We start from the raw sequence: 17996 nt of genomic DNA, 5'->3' as shown, positions 1-17996 counted from the left end.
TAAGCTATACGGTACAGCTCTAGTTAGCCATTTTTCCCCATGGGAAGCTGGAACAGTCAGATACAGGCAGTATTTAAAATCATGGCTGACAGTTGAGCTCCCTACTGAGTTGGGTACCAGGAAGTAGCAGCTTACGGATTACTTGCAATGATGACTCCTTTACTATTACTCACTGACACTTGGTAGATTGCCTTTAAGTAAAATCCCAGCTGGGTTAGTACACAATGCTGTGATTTGGGCCCCCAAATATTCTTTCTTCCTCTGCACGTCTAGACTTGAGAGGGTGTTAATAGATGGCAAAGCAGCAAGCTGATTCACTGCAAGCCAGCCAGGATGTGCTCAAAACCAAAGGGGAAGAAAGAGAAAATCAAAAAGGGGACTCATTTCCATTCCAAGCCATAGCCACAGGCATGAGCTTACTCCCGGCCAGTTTGTGTTTGCCCAAGCACAGTGCACATTTGTTGACGACCTCACGTAAGCTAGAGGAATGAGTAAAAGTGAACCAATTTGAAATAAAATATCCCCACGATTCTCTGCTAACAGACATGTAAACTCTGCCAAAGAACCTTGTAAAACAGCTGCCCAGGCTATCCTCCTCGGAGATGCTCATTGAGCCAGTCCTTGGTGTGACCTGGGAATCTGAATGTTTTTAATACTTATTTATTTTTGAGAAAGAGAGCACAAGTGGGGGAGGGGCAGAGAGAGAGGGAGACGCAGAATCCAAAGCAGGCTCCAGGCTCTGAGCTGTCAGCACAGAGTCCCACACGGGGCTCGAATTCACAAACAGTGAGAGACATCATGACCTAAGCTGACGTTGGACGCTTAACTGACTGAGCCACCCAGGCACCCCTGGCATCTGAATTTTGTAATGTTTGCTGGATGATTCTGATCCAGAGGCAAGGTTTGGGAACCATTTCTCTAAGATGATGGGAGGAAGAATAGGGAAGCATGTGAAAACACAAACAAAAATGTATTTAATATATGAAATAAATAGCCCTAAGGAAAATCTAGTCTCATAGCTTGACATGTAGAGCTGTCTCCAGGGTTAGATCCATTCATGGAAACCTGGAAAACAGGCCTCCTCTGGGGATTGGTCACGTAGCTGGCTGTAAACTAGAAGTATTATGAATGTAGACTTCCCCCTGGACACCCAAGATGCCTAACTTGTTCTCCTTTTTTTTTTTCCCCAGTTTGTTGCTCAGCCTAATTGCCAACAGTTACTTGCCACCCTGTGGTATGATGGCTTCCCTGGATGGCGACGGAAACACTGGGTAGTCAAGCTTCTTACCTGCATGACCATTGGATTCCTCTTTCCCATGCTGTCTATAGCTTATCTGATCTCACCCAGGAGCAACCTTGGGCTGTTCATCAAGAAACCCTTTATCAAGTTTATCTGCCACACAGCATCATATCTGACCTTCCTCTTCATGCTTCTCCTGGCTTCTCAGCACATTGTCAGGACAGACCTTCATGTACAGGGGCCTCCCCCAACAGTCGTGGAATGGATGATATTGCCTTGGGTTCTCGGTGAGTCAAAGAAACCAAAAGCTATGGGCAGAGTGCCTGTTTCTCCTGTTTAAATAAAGTACTGGAATAGGCAGTTGGGCTGGCCCTGAATTAGGACATCTTTTTGTGCAGTGGGGAAGCCCTTTGTAGGGAGTTTCAGAAATCTGGTGCCTTCCTCCCCAGGCTCTGATCACTTAGTATTGCATGGTCCACAGTGAGATTGGCAGTGACCCCACGGCTTAATTGTGTTAACCTAATATCTTCAAATACAAGAAACTGCCTGTCGATTGGTTTAGAAGGAAAGCCAAGTATCAATCAGAATGGGTTTCAGGTAAGCTAGTCAGGCAAGTGCTGATCAGTCTATTCAAAGCCCTTCCTAAAACTCAAGGGCACTTGTATCTGCTGCGTTCTGTGGCTACTCCACACAACCCCAGTATTAATCAGGGTCTACATCCTATATAGATACAGATTCCGCAGTCAGGAGGGGAACCTAGGAAATTCACACCATCCATGGTAAAAGTAACTTTACCCGTAGTCTCTAAGCATAGTTAGATTGCACTGGACCCTCCAGTGCATCACTATCCCCCCGGTTGTTACTACTCAAACTCTAATACGCAAATCAGCAATGTCAGCATCATCACCTGGGAACTTGTTAGACATACAGAATCTCAAGTCCCACCCTGGATCTATGGAATGAGAATCTGTATTTCAACATGATCCCCGGCTGATTGACATGCACCTTAAAGTCTGAGAAGCACTGCCACAGCCACACCTTTTACTGGTTTCCCAGTTCTAAGGTTCAGGAGACATCTATGTCACCAGACAGAATTTCACAAAACCCCCACACACACACACGCAGTGAAAGGAGAAAGGAGAAAAAAGGATTCTAAATTATTTTGGGTCCCTGCCCGGGTGGCTCAGTCGGTTGAGCAGCTGACTCTTGATTTCAGCTCAGGTCATGATCCCAGGGTCATGAGATTGAGCCCCGTGTCAGGCTTGGGATCCTGCTTGGAATTCTCTCTCTCCCTCCCTCTGTCCCTCACCCCCGATCATTTGCTATCTCTCTCTCTCTCTCTCTCTCTCTCGCACTCTAAAATAAATAAATAAATAAATAAATAAATAAATAAATAAATAAATAAATTTGGGCCCCTTTGCCTAGCTTCGGTCTCAAAATCCAGTAATTTGGTTGACGGTCAGCTAGCTCACCTCAAAACTTACCAAGTTTTCCCTCTAGCACATGGTAGAAAGAAACTAAGGACTACAGGGTAATCTTGACCTAATTGATCTGTTAATGAAATTAATAAATTTCCTACCTCAAAATGGGAAGAGGGTAGAATCAGGCACCCCAAAATTGCGACAACATCCCAGTAACTATAACAACAGCACTAAAAGTGAATAGCATCCAGAAAAGTATAATGTACAGGCATCTTCAGGTAAAGCCTATTAGGTCTGGCAAGTTCACAACTAAGAGATGAAGTAGGAAAGAAAAAGAGCTATGTTATCATTACCATCTCTATGGGCTTCACTCCAGTGATCCCAATTCATTCATTGTTTCCATCTGCCTTTACTTGGGAGAATTGTACTGTGATGTCTATTCTGACCCTGTCTAGAAATAAACCTCTTGCCTCCACTCTTCAGGTTTCATTTGGGGGGAGATTAAGGAAATGTGGGATGGTGGATTTACTGAATACATCCATGACTGGTGGAACCTGATGGATTTTGCAATGAACTCTCTCTACCTGGCAACCATTTCCTTGAAGATTGTGGCCTACGTAAAGGTAACTTGGAATGTCTGCCATTTTTCTCAAGCAATGATTTGGGTTACATTCAGCTTCAGCACTGGGAGCATACAGAGCTTAGGGGAAAAGTGCTGATGACAGTCCGATCATCATGCGGGAAAGTACCATAGAAACAGACATTCTTTCAAAAGTTTGTAAGCAGTGTCCACCTAAGCAAAGAAAGTGGAGAATAGAGCAATTTACAAATGAATCTTCAGCTTCTTAAACTCTGACAGTAGAAGGGTCTTCAACCACCCACCCATCCAGTCAGTGTTTAAATCCTCTCTACAGTATCCTTACCAACAAGATGGCGCACCGACCCTTCCATAGGTCAGGGACAGGAAACTCACTGAATTCCCAATCTCCAAAAGCCTCTCTCCACCTTTGTCACTTCATTAAAAAGTGCTACTTTATGTTTTTCTAATATTATTCTCCTTGTGACACATCCATTAATAATCTTTCTTCCCTGGGGGGTCAAACAGAACAAAGCTGCTCTTTTTCTGTAATAGTGCTTCCGATGTGAAGTCATCTCTCCCTAACCGCTGAGTTGTCGCTTCTCAAAGCTAAGTATTCACACTTCCCTCAAGTGTTCTTTATATGACAGGTAGCAGAACCCTAGAAACTTCACTGCAGGAGACAGAGATCTTTAATCATCTCTGCCTCCCTCATACTTTCAGCACCAGGATGATCATTCAAGCTGTTATAAATCCAGCTTTTTGAGTACCACACTCAACCTATGCCTCTCTACCAATTCAGATAATGTACACACACACACACACACACACACACAACCTTTATGCTTTTCCCACACAATGTACAGCCTACATTATCCTGAAAAATAGCTGCATGTCCAACATCTCACACTGGGTAGTCACAGGCTCTGAGTTCAGATTTGGTGCTCATTAGATAATAGAATGGCTGTGCTCCTACCCTGAGTTGAACTTCTCCAGCATGGGGAAAAGCTGACAATTCAGTCTCCGAGATTGTCTAGTCAGTCATGCTTTTTGGCACTAAATCCCACATTAAGGAGTTTTAGAATGGGAATATGGCTGTCCCCCAAATCTCCAACAACTTATTTTTATATCCCTAATATGCATATTGCATAAATTTTAAGACCTTGGGAGTTAGTTACGTGGAGCATGAATATTGAATGCAGTCATGAAACATTTTTGAAAGAATCCTAAGAGTATGCCTTATACTTGTGGTGATCGCTTAACACAGACTTACAACTTCCTTACAAGAAAAAGCTGGTGAGGAAAATGTTTGAATCTCTGGTTAATGTGCCTGGATGAAATCCATGTCATTCTGGCACTCTGCTGACTAAGTAACACTGTTTGCTTCAAAAAAGTCTCTTCCTTTGGAAGTGGTATTTATACACTGGAGGGACAATAGATTATCAATCTAGAAATTGGTTGGTTTTGTTTGAACAGGAAAGTTTAGAATAAACGATCAAGAAAAGGATTTCTCTTAGGGATGTAAAAATGTGTCTGTAGATGCCCGACATTAGATCATTTTATAACCTGTCCAGTTGCACTGGCAAAGATTCCCAGGAGTGAGAACCTCCCCACCACAGTGTGTAAAGATAAATCAGCTATACTCAGCTGACTAAATGCCCCTCAACTGACAAACACTTAACCCAAGGGAGACGTTTACCAAGAAGTTGGATGTCTTCCCAAGAAAAAAGAGAATTGACAAAGCATGACATGCCACATGCAGATTTGGATTTGCAATGAGAAATTGCAAATGCTCAGTCTGGTCCACTCACCCACAGAGGCACACTAGTCTGAGATGAACTTCTCCAAGTAGGCTGAGACAACCTCTATGAGGTAAAGCCTCAAAAGCTGGTCACAAGGCTACTTAAAACACTTCAGATCACTATGGTACTAAGGCAGTACAGAAATGCCATGGGATAAGCTGACCTCAGAGAAGATCCTTTATTAGAGCAAAAACAATTGTCAATGATACATGTACTCCACCACACGTGGTCTGCAACAACAGAAATGAAAAGACACATATGAAAGCACTCAAAAGGAATAAATACACATAAGAGTGGCCCTCATTGCCCCCAGATAACCCTACAAATGGAAAATAATTGTCCTTTTGTCTTCTAAGATGGTTCCACCTGCATTTCTCCCACCACTACCTTACTTCCATATGTTCAAACTAAATCCAAACTTTGACAGCCATTGAGTTGTGGTCCTTTCTTCAACCAGTACTTGGCTGAAGACAATCCCCGACTCCATCCTTATTATTGTTAAATCCCCACATTAAGCTGGCTTCCTTCATATTTTGCTTTTGAATTCACAGAGTGTGATGTACACCGATCTGAAAGACATGGAGGTCAGTTTTCAATTGACTCCTAGTCACTAACCCAAGAAGCGGGAAACCTGAATGTAATCCCTGCTCTGACACAAGCTGGGTTACCATAGGCCATCCTTACACCTCTCTGAACCTGAGATTCTGCCTCTGAAAAATAAGCAGATTGGACTATATCAGTGGCTATCAGCCTTTTAATTTTTTCCATGAAATCACATCTTGAAGCTAAAACTTATTCAGAACTTCAATGTACTGAAGAGCTCAAAGACTGAATTCCGATTGAGGACGCAATCTTCCAGGCCCCCTCTATGGCTCCCACAGTGGCTACCAGTTGCCTCTACTGAACCTTCAGGCTTCAAGGAACACAATTTGAAAACCATTTGTGTTAGTCCAGGGGCCATCAAACTATGGTCTGCAGGCCAGATTTGGCCTGCTGCCATATCCACTTATTCACTTACTCCCTATGAGTTCTACAGGGAAGAGTTGAGTAGTTGTGACAGGGACCATATAGCCCACCAAGCCAAAAATGGCTAGTATCTCACCCTTGACAGAAAAAGTTTGCTGACCTTTATACTAAATGAGCCCAACCTTTATGCTAAATGAGCTCCAAGTTTAGTCCCTGCTATCATATTCTATAATATCTGCCTCCAAAGGTGTATGTATATGCAAAACATAGATTTGCCATCAGGATCACTTTTCACATTTCTGAATGTGCTGCAAATCCAGACGCACTGTCCCATGGGCAGCAGACTTCCTTGTGCTTACAGTTGTGATTGTGGAGGGAGAAAGTCCTGAATTATGAGCTGTGCGTGCTCCAGTTGATAATTTCCAGTTTTACAACATAGGTCTGTTTCATTATCAGCAGTCTCCATCTCTCATGTATAGCTCAAAACTTTTAAAGGCCTATCTAGCATATGTGCTGTGATATCAACCAACATTTGAGGGAACATTTAGTAGAGACAACGTCCCTCTGCCTATCTGGACCTCAGCTCCTCCACTTGTAAAACAGACATGGCAATGCCCACCCCTCACGATGACGCAGCCAATGGGGGGTGTTTTTGTTTGTTTGTCTTTGGAAGGGAAAATGCAGAGATACAAGATTTGGCCAAGAGTGTATGAAGCGGATTAGCCACCTAAAGTTCATCTGAAACAGAAGCACAAGTGTGGCAGGGTTTCTCCAAACTCCTCTGACAGTGAAGAATATTGGAAGCACGCAAACGATGCTAACACCGGTTTTGTCAGTTGTTGGAACTGAAGCACATTTTAGAAATGCTAACAATATAATTTGGCCCCCAAATGCAACATTTTCTCAGAGAAGTTGTTTACATCTAGTCCTAAGAAAATTGTGATATTTAGATGAGAGCTCAAGGCAATATGCTTCAGATTGAATTCCAGGCAAAATCTACTTCTGTCTTGGGGAAGTTAATAAGCAAATTCTTATATTTCCATAACATCTCTCCTTATGGAATACACACACTCTTACATATGGATACATAACCACAAACGTGTGCGGTGATTAAGAGTAGATATTATCCTCATTCTATGGTGAAGTTGAGAGATACAGGCAGTTTTAAGTTGACGAAGCCCCATTTGGACCTCGGGTCTCACAACCAAGCCATCTTTCTATAAAACTATTTCCAATGTTCCAGGAGCTAGAAGTCCAGGACAGGGCTGAAAAATGGGCAACCAATGCCAGAAACACTGGCTTTTTCCCCTCCTTCAGCCCCCGGGTTCTTCATTTGCACTAGAACTTGAACAAGCTTGTAGGGCTGTCAAAGGAACAAATACATGCATACATCACCGTGTGGAGTGGTACTAAATTCACTACCTGGAAGGTTGACATGCTATTGGTGATAGTATGAAATACATTACAGACTGCTGAAATTCCACAGGAAACTGAATAATGACCCTCTAAGATTGCTCTAGCAGTCCCAGACTACAAGTCGGCAAAAACTCAGGAAGAACATTGCACACTGAGGAGGCTGAATCTGTCCCTTGCCCTTCAGTGACTACAGGTTGTCCGTGGTGCTCAGAAGAAAATGGGGGATTGGGGAGGCAAATCTGATTTGAAATCTCATTAAGAAGCAGAGTAATTTGTCCCCACTACCTTGGGCATGCCAATCAATGGCTCTGTTCCAGTGACACTCCTCAACAATCTGGTAGACTTTTAGTTAGAAAATGTCTGTTGATAAACCACAGGTGGTTACTCCAGATGATGGCTCCAAACTTCATTTTTCTCTGTGTATATTCAGGGAATATATTTGGATGAGAGTGGGAGGAAAAGAGTTATTAGCATCATATATTGATTGGGGAGAGGAGACAAATAGTGCCATGCATGGGGTCTGTTGTGTAAATGAATGTTTGATGCTTACCTTGGTGGCTTTATTTAGGTGCAAACAGGAGAAAAGAGGGAAAAGTTGAAAATGCTCACTGTACCTCTCATCTTGTGCACTTGTTTCTTTCAGTATAATGGTTCTCGTCCAAGGGAAGAATGGGAAATGTGGCACCCGACTCTGATTGCGGAAGCACTGTTTGCAATATCCAACATTTTAAGTTCGTTGCGTCTCATATCCCTGTTCACAGCCAACTCCCACTTGGGGCCTCTGCAGATCTCTTTGGGGCGCATGCTGCTTGATATCCTCAAATTCCTCTTTATCTACTGCCTGGTACTGCTGGCTTTTGCCAACGGACTGAACCAGCTTTACTTTTACTATGAGACCAGAGCGATCGATGAACCAAACAACTGCAAGGGAATCCGATGTGAGAAACAGAATAATGCCTTCTCCACGTAAGACCCCCCCTCTTTTTTTCCTTTTTCTGCTTTCTCCTTCTTTGCTCTATTTTCAGTCCACAGCTTTGTCACTACCTTTTGACAGTGCACACAAAGCTCACTCAGGGATCAACCCAAAGGGTCTGAGGTAGAGAGAGGGCCTTCTCTGGATATAGAGGCCTCGGAGAGGAAGCAGTTAGGTAAGGGAGGAAAGCGACACACACACACACACACACACACACGGGCTCCCAGGAACTCATCTAAAGAGTTAGTTTTGAATTATTTTGGTAGTATCTCATATTTTTAAAGGAATTGATGGGAAGGGGATAAATAATTCCTCATTCAAAAAAGCATTGCTAACCAAGGAAATGAAAGAGCAAGGCTATTCCTCTGAACACGTGATTACCAAAGCTAACTTAATTATTCTGAATCAAGAACAAAGGAAAAGGAAAGATCAGAAATATCTTAATGCACCCTGGGATATGGTGATTCATAATAAGAAATAAGAAATATTGGGGATTGTATATGAATAAGAAATATTCATAATAAGAAATCAGAAATACATATTTCTGGCACAGAGCTCCCAAAAGCCTTGGAATTTCCTAAGGGCTGAGAGCGAGAACAAGGGTGTCTTTTCTTATGTTAAGGAAGTGACTTTTGACCTCCACCTAAGGATGGAAGCTGGTTGCCAGGGGAATCAACCTTGCAACTAGAGGGTTCAAACATTGGGTCCAACCCCTCAACCACCGGGGAAAGGAGAAGAGCTGAAGATTGAGTTCAGTCACCAGTGGCCAATGAGTTTAATCAATCATGGCTGGGTAATGAAGCCTCCCCCCAAAAGGACAGGTTTTGGAGAGCTGCCAGGTTGGTGACCACATGGAGATTCGGGGACAATGGTGTACCTGGAGAGGACACGGAAGCTCTGCACCCTGTCCCCCTACTTTGTTCTATATGCATCTCTTCCATCCGCCTGCTCCTGGGTTGTATCCTTTTATAAGCCAATAATCTAGTAATTGAAAAGTTTGAGTTCTGTAGCCACTCTAGCAAATTAATTGAACCCAAAAAAGAAGGTTGTGGGAGTACCTAGTCTATAACCGGTCAGTCAGAAGCACAGGTAACAACCCGAACTTGCGACTGACATTTAACGTGGGGGATAAAGGGGCAGTCTTGTGGGACTGAGACCTTAATCCGTAGAATTTAAGATTATCTCCCAGTAGTGTCAGAATTGGGTTGGATTATAGGACACCCAGCTGTTGATTGGAGAATTTGTGATGTGCGGGGAAATTCTCCCCACACCCATACATTGGGTTCAGAAGCTCTTAGTTGGCATAAGAGAAATGGGATTTGCTAAAAGAGCCCTGAATCATGGAAACACGTTATTAGGGAAAAGAAAAGATAAAAGTCACGGGTCATGAAATTGGTTTGTTTGATGTGATGTCAGCTAGGGAGAGAGCATGTAGAGGAAAAGACAAAGAGACATCTAAAAATGTGACTGTGGGATCACAGGGGATTTCTGCATACTTAGTTTTGCTTAACTATTTTCTAAATTTCTCCATATTGTGGGATTTTTAACAATGAATCATGATGAAAGCTTTTGTTTTAAGAGAAAAGTGTCAAAAGCCCATTGCTTGCTTCCATTTGCAGAAGACCCCATACAGAAGACCCTATAAATCTAGGGGTGCTGGGTGGCTCAGTCTGTTAGGCGTCTGACTCTTGATTTCAGCTCAGGTCATGATCTCATGGTTCATGGGATCAAGCCCCGTGTCAAGCTCTGCACTGACAGTGTGGAGCTTGCTTGGGATTCTCTCTCTCCCTCTCTCTCTCTGTCCCTCCCCCATTCACTCTGTCTCTCAAAATAAATAAATAAACTTAAAAAAAGAAAAGAAAAGATAAAAGGGCAGGAGATGATGAACCTTTGATCCCTGGATAGCTACCTAGTCACCCACAGTGTGAAACTTCAGCTGTGCTGCGGTCAGTTACTCAAGGTAAAAGTCAGCAATGGAATTTAGAAATGATAGTGTTCAAGATGAAGTTTTTTTTTCTACCCTCCAAAGGTTCTTATGGCTGGTCTAAAATTAAATTGACATGAGATGGATTAATAGGAGAAAATCAAATTTAATTTCATATGTACAGAAACCCCACATACATGAGAAGTTCAAAGACAGCAAGGAAAAAGAAAGTATATATGGCATCCCGAGCTAAGGAATGGGATAGAGGCCTGGGGTTTCAAAGGGTGATTCACAAGACAGTAAGAAGAGTAGATGTTTGGCAGTTGTTTGCCCTCCCATACAGAAGGATCACTCAGATAAAATTTATCTCTGGTAAAATTCCAATTTAAATTCTTCTAGGTAGTTAAAGAGGGGCAAAAGTTTCTCTTGAGCCTTCCGGGTCTTGATTGCCTTCCGCTCAAAATAGCTCAGATGCCAAAATGGCATACTTTGGGGAGACTTGTTCTAAACCGCTTCAGTAATAAACCCAACTCTTAAGAAGGAGTTAGCTCATTGGATATATAAGGGAATGCAAAATAAGAAGAACTATGCTAAACATACAATCCCTCGGTTATTATCCATAAGAGCTACAATGAAAGTAAAAGAAAAGTGCTGGGTTGGGCCTTGATGCTAAACCAAGCTCAGATTTAGGTCAATCCGAGTTTGGGTCACTAGCCTCAAAGCCAGCCCTGAAGGTAAAAATTGTACAGGGACAACAGAAGGCCCCTATAAGACCTCTGGTCACCAAAAAGGTAGTCAGTGTGGGGGAGGGCAAAATCAAGAAACTATTGAAACCAGAGACTATAAAGAATTTTTTTCATTTCGTAGATCAGTATCATCAATTTCCTGAAGAACCTTTGCTAAAATAGATTATGAGAGTAACTAATTTAGGGGCTGCGTCTTTGGTTTTCAATACTGTGGAGTGAGTGGAAGGGCATGTTTGGGTTGATATAGGACCCACAGTTCACAACTGAACAATCACAGATGGCTATATGTGATCCAGATACACAGGAGGTTATTCCTAAAGGGAACAACCAGCCTGGTTAACTGGATAAAAGTCACTGTAGGGTCTGTTTACCCTGAGAAGGGGGACTTCTCAACTCCCCCTATGAATGTCAAGTGGAATACCCCAGATGAAGCCACTAACATGCTTCATACACAAGCTATGTGGAACTGAGCTTAAGATGACTGTGATATTTGCCTACTGAATATATATGCCCATTACCTGGGTCATGGTAAATGCTGTGGTTAAGGGGTCTCTTTCACATGGGCCCCACATATAACCTTACTGCTGCAAAACCAAAACACAGTCTGGGAAGCCTTTGCCAATTTACGGTCTCAGCTTTCCCTCATGGGTCTTAATAAAAACATTAGGTTAATTAACAAGAGAATAGGGAGAGGCCACAAAGGTGGAAGCTTTTAAACAGTTTTTAAGGAATGAGGTGAATAAAGCAAATATTGGTAGGAACAAAAGAAAGAGGAAACAGAGGAGTCCCAGGGCTCATCCCACAGGATGGAAACCCTTAGATGGTTATTAAGAAATGAGATGAATAAGACAGACATCGATAGGGTTAAAGATTTTAATACAGCACTATCAAAGGCTGGGAGGGCCAAAGGAACTCTGTGATGGTCCCCCCAAATTAAAGGGCCCCAAATAAGTCTACTCTATCTATCCCAGTCTGGAGAATTTTAAAAAGCCGGCGGGCAAAAATTACAATGAGAAACCGGACCACCAATCATTTGGGGCAGTGTTTGGGCAGATTAGTCAAGCTAAAGATTGACAAAAGGCCCAGGGTCCCTTGGCTCAAGAGTGGGTAAAATGGTCAGAGGGTGGAAAAGAGAAGTTTCCAGGCCCCATTAATACAGAAATCCTCCTAATGCTGGTACCAAAACCCATTGGTGAAGCCTTGACTCAGGCTACAATGGATTGAGACAATATAAATATGTAAGGATAGGGCAGCTGGCTGGCTCAGTCAGTGGAGCTCCTAACTCTCGATCACAGAGTCATGAGTTCAAGCCCTACGTCAGGCATAGAGCTTACTTAAAAAGAAGTAAAAAAAATAAATAAAAATGTAACGGTTGATAGGATCATGAAAGATGGAATGTTTGAGCAGGCTTTATGTAAAAACATTGTGTCTCCTTTACCTAGATGTTTTTATGGGAATGGACCTCATGTCTGGCTGGGGAAAACTTCCACTACCTAGTATTATGAAACCAAAGCCTGTCAATGAAATCCTAATAGAGACTAGAGGTAGGAACACAAGAGTGGATGGAATTAAGGTAGAAGTTTGTAGAATGGGTATGTTTGAACAGGCTCTATGCAAAGTGGTTGCATCCCTTTTATCTGATTGTACTGTGGGGATGGACATTATATCTGGGGAGTGTTTCTCCTACCTAGTATTGTAAGACAGAAGGCAAGTAAACCCACCCTTCAAGCAATATTAATTGGGAATGCTTCATAAGAACCAACAAGATTGCCTGAGTCCACACAGTGTGGAATCAAAGCTGAAATGCTGGCAGGGACAAGTTCTCTGTGCCATAGCCCAAGAAAAGCATAGACTGGGCTTATGGTAAAAGCCTGTGTGCACCTCCCAGTGACAACTGCACCCCTTTCACAGGAGCAAGCTAGAAAGGCAACAGGCTAAGGGCAAGATTCGAATCAATTCGCCTTCTGAGATTAATTTAAGGTTTCAGGTGGGCCAAAGGGCACTGAGAACTGATCAGAAATGTCTCCCTTTCCCACTTGGGATGCAAGAGACAGCTCAGGATCCTGTCCATGTCCACTGCCTCCAGACGCATGGAATTCCTATACCTTTTCTTTATAAACTCAACATCTATTTCTTTAGGACCTTCAAGCCTCCAGAATAGCTTTTATTTTTCTGACAGATCATTGTTAGGAGAAACAGACAAGAAGAAAATAGGCACGTGACAGGAAATTTGTTAGGTTCCAGGAGAGGTCTTGGGCTTACCCAAGACTCAGTGTCCTCTAACTTGTCCACCCCAACCCCAGTTCTGGAAAGTGCCCCTCATTACCACTGGTGTTCACAGTGATGACTCCAAGGTCACGAGAGGTTTTTAGTCATTAAAGTATGATACATTTTTCTCTTTAACCCTATAAACTAAGGCAGTTCAGTGAACTCAGACATTCTAGAAATGTGCTCAATAACAAAAGCCAGGGGGGAAAAAAAGAGTTTCTTTGCACCCAAGTTTGCACCAGTAGAGAGGGGAAAAACCAATGCTATGTAGATTACCCCTATTATTTGTTTCTAGCAGCATTTCCTAAAATCAGTTACAAAACACCATAGTTCACAAGGATGTTAACAGACCAGACATAATAGAAAAGGATATATGATCCAATGAGCTTGGAAATGCTAGGACAAACTTTCAAAGGTTTCTTCACTGCAGGTCTTCTCAGAGACATTTCATTTTGGATACACGATGTAGGGAAAGATTTCCCCAAATGCATTGGCCAGGACGATGTACCAATGAACAGAGTTTGAAAAATGTTGGCTCACTCCAATGCCCCTTTTGCAGCACCCACCAATCCCCCTCCATTAGGCTACACCTCCTGCCTCTCTCCTCAGAAGGGGAAAAATCTCGGATAGGGAAATCAGACTCATGTGAAAGGGAAAAGAGGCCAAAATGGGTTGACAAGAAGATTTTGCTGTTTTGGTTAAGCCAACCAGGAGTGTATAATGACAACTGGTCACCTTGCTAGTGCCTCTTGACTAGGACCTGCTTCCTCTCCTGCATTACTCTAGAGGCAGAACTCGCATCAACCTGTTTTCAATATAAAGAGCAATTCTGTAGTAGCTTGAGCACCAGGAGACTGCATGTGTTCACATCAAAGGGTTTAACAGGATTGAACATCTGAATGCAAGGTGCCTTCCAGGAGGCCAGGTCCCCTGCCAATTACCCTTTCAATGTGAACTCTGCTGAAGAAGTTTACGAAATGCCTTCTTGCAAGTTTGTAGTCATTATTAACACCCCGGTTGCCAAATGACATTTTGTTCCCATCGCTTGCCCAGCAGGGACAATTGACAAGAATGGGTACCTGGTATACACAAAAATTATACCTTGGGGCATTGGGTATGAAGAAGCATTGTCATACTAGGGCAAAATCAGCAGTAATGTTACCTCAACTTTTCCTCTAGGTATCAATTTGTTTCCTCCATAGAGGTCTGACTCAGCGTTGTTTTCTTTTAAATACCTCAACTCGGGCATTTATAATACCTGTTAAAATACATACTACTTGGTCAGCATAGGGAAAAACTCAACTTTTAGAGAAAGAGAAAGCGAACTCATTTATATACCTGACATAAATTATGCCATAAGCTTACTGTCATCCTTTTCCTTCTGATTCTCCAGAGATGCCTTTGCTATTCTTTGGCTTAAAAAGAAAAAGAACAGATATTTTCCCCAGGGAACACGGTTCAAGAGGACCTCATTGTTCTTGCTGATAAATACATGACAAGACTATTGGCAGTTAAAGCCTTGTATTCCATCATGGGAACCCCTGGCCTTCATTTACTGTTGAGAGTAGTGATTGGGAAGGCATCATCATTCTGAGGGCATGGGACTTGTGAGAGAAAAAGGGTAGAAGTGGCAGGAGCTAACTCGCAGGTCCTATGTCTCCTTCTGAGGTTCCAGCCCTCAATTCCAGATGCCTTCTGCACACACATGGCTGTGTTACGGGCCTCGCAAAACACAAAATGTCCCAAACTGAATTCCATTATCTCCATATCCTCACCCCAAACCTACTTCCCCTTCAATCCCTCATCTTATTAAATGACACCAGTCCGAACCCTAGGAATCATCTATGACTTAACATCTTCTTCACACGACACATCCAGGCTCTCACTCAGCCCTATCTGTTGTACTTCCTAAGTATCTCTTGAATTCATCCTTTATATATATATATAAATATATACACAGAGATACACACACAGCACTGGTCTCCTTGCCTCCAGTCTTCTTTTTCCTCCAAACAATTTCACACCTGTCTCACAGAAGTTTTTTTTCTAAATACCAGTCTCATCTTGTCACCACCCAGCTTCGTGCCTGCCCCGTAGTGGAATCTTCTCAAGTGTAAAACCCACCTCTTTACCACATCTCGCAGGGCCTTGGTACTCTGGACCCCAACTCTCCAGCCTCTCACTCGTCTTCCCCAGAGTCAACATCCTGTTCTCCCCAACTATAGGAGGACGTCTTGGCCCTATGGGTCTTTGCACATCCCACACCATTCCACCTGCCTGGAATGCCCATCCCTACCTGGCCAGCCTGGAAAACTCTTACCCATCTTTCAAGCCTCTGCTGAAAAATTACCTGGTCTTTTATGTCTCTTCTTACCCATTCCAACCCCACTCTCAGTTACAGGCTCCTTCTGTGTTTGTTCCCCATGGCAATCTAAGCACATTTCCGTGACAATATAACCTGTTGTGTGTGAGTCATTTGTTGTCTCTTTCACCCACCAGACCCCCCTTTAGTAAGCCTTGCACCTACCACAGAGGCCTAAGACATAACGATGTTCAACATGCCTACCCTATCCTCGATTCTAGAAGGTTGACTTTGGCACTTCCCCCCTCATATGGCTGAAGTATCTGGCCATACTGAAGTATCTGAGAATCAAGTATTACAATACATGCAAAGCACTTAGCACAGTGTCACTCTGCTGATCCATTTTTAGCTTGCTGTCAGAAAGAAAATCCTTGGCATTTCTCCTACATCCCTCATCCTGAATTTGGGCACTTGGCCTAAGAGCAAAGCTCTATATTGATCCCTATCAAATTTCATCTTGTTAGTTCCAGCCCATTGCTCCACGCTGTTGAAACCTTTCTGAATCTTGATCCTGTCATCCCATCTATTAGCTATCCTTCCCAGTCTTGTGTCATCTGAGGATCTTAGAAACTTGCCATCTCTTCTTATCCAAAGCATGGATTAAAATGTCAGACAGGCTTGATATTCACTGGGTGGAATATGGGCAGCTATTAAAACGACACACGCAAAGACTCTGGATATACACCAAAAGTGCCGTACCCCAAATGTGTAGTTTTTAAAAACACAAAAATTTTACACACTATGACTACATCCATGTACAACCACGTATGGAAATGAATGACAATCTATAAAGACAAGAACGAAGTGTAAAGGTTAACAATAGTCATAAAAATATGTAATATATCCTGAGCGCTAGGTCGACGCACTAGTACAAAATGAGCTTTACATGGATTAATTCATTTAATTCTCACAACCATGCTATGAGGTAGGCACTATCATTATTGCCTGTTCTACAGACAGAGAAATGAGGGTGCAAAGCAGTTAGACAGGCTGCCTGCAGTCATATAGACGGTAAGTGGCAGAGTCAGGATTTCAATCCAGGCATACAAGCTGTAGTCTGTGCTTGTATCCAGGGGCACAGTAGAAGACTGGTTTTGTAAAGTTACATAAAATTTGTTGCATCGAGTTGCAATAATCATGAATACAAGCAAAGCGATAAGACAGAGCCACGACCCGGAAGGTCACTTGGGACCTCCTTGTAGACCCACTCCATTTATTTGTGGCTATTCCTACTTAATCAGTGATGATTTCTCTACCTACCATTCAGCCCTTCTTATCCCATCTTATTTGCATGGATATGAACTCAGCCCCCATCAAAGGCTCTTCTTTATGTTCTGGCCAGATTTTAAAGGTTGTTATTGACTGTCTCCTCTTTTCCCCCCTATTTTAAGTTCATAGCCTTCCTGCTACTCTTATCACAGGATGATACCAATTGTCTGTACTTTCCTTAGTTGTGCGCTTCTCCTGTCATCTCTATCAGATTTATTCAACAACGTGTTTTCAGCAACTGCTACGCGCCAGCCAATGAGGATACTAAGAAGGCACCTCTATCCTTAAGAAGCTCATAGTCTAATGGAGAACATGAGCAAATAATTCGAATAGCTGCCATTTTTAATGCTTCTGCCAAACACTTGTGCAGGGTGCATTACATGCAGCATCTTATGTAATAGAGAATGGTGGTTACGCATGTGGGCTCCAGAGTCAGAAGAGCCTGGTCAAAATCCTACCTTTGCCATTTCCTACCAGTGTGACCACTCTGTGCCTTAGTTTCCCATCTGAAAAAGATAAAAGAATAGTGCCTACTTCTCAGGGTTATTTTGAGAATCAAACAATACAAGACCCACAAAGCACTTAGCACATTGCCTGGCACGTAATGAGAGCACAGTAAATGTTAGCAATTAGTATTTATCCTACCAATAAACTATTCTAGAGGTGAGGAAACTCGAAGTTTAAAGAAGTGATTTAAGGGGTACCTGGGTGGCTCAGTTGTTTGAGTGCCCGACTTTGGCTCAGGTCATGATTTCGAGGGTTCCTGAGTCTCCCTCTCTCTCTGCCCTCCCCCCCACCCCCGCACTCTGTCTCTCTCTGTCTCAGAAATAAACATTAAAAATTAAAAAAAAAAAGAGGTTATTTAACTTTGACAAAGTCAAATAGTTAACAAGGGGAGGAGTCTAAAGTTTGCTCTTAACCACTCCCCTCTACTGGGTCTATAATGTGATATATGTCTTTGTAGAATCAGGCTAAGGTGCTATGGAAGAACAAAAGAGGGGCATCTAACCCAACCTTGTGGGGAAGGAGTCA

At 42.8% G+C, this 17996-nt stretch overlaps 1 protein-coding gene across 1 annotated transcript in view; it reads left to right on the top strand.

Moving 5' to 3' along the window:
- TRPC5 (transient receptor potential cation channel subfamily C member 5) overlaps nucleotides 1-17996 on the top strand; it is a 268250-nt gene that overhangs the window by 212539 nt on the left and 37715 nt on the right. Inside the window, exons 5-7 of the mRNA XM_043569889.1 lie at nucleotides 1191-1527; nucleotides 3145-3284; nucleotides 8066-8388. Of these exons, the coding sequence (XP_043425824.1) occupies nucleotides 1191-1527; nucleotides 3145-3284; nucleotides 8066-8388 (800 nt within the window). The remainder of the gene's footprint in view (nucleotides 1-1190; nucleotides 1528-3144; nucleotides 3285-8065; nucleotides 8389-17996) is intronic.

This window comes from Prionailurus bengalensis, chromosome X (assembly GCF_016509475.1).
Source record: "Prionailurus bengalensis isolate Pbe53 chromosome X, Fcat_Pben_1.1_paternal_pri, whole genome shotgun sequence".
Classification (NCBI taxonomy): Eukaryota; Metazoa; Chordata; class Mammalia; order Carnivora; family Felidae; genus Prionailurus; species Prionailurus bengalensis.
The sequence above is the reverse complement of the archived record's forward strand: the minus strand, read 5'-3'. Positions and strand labels throughout refer to the sequence as shown.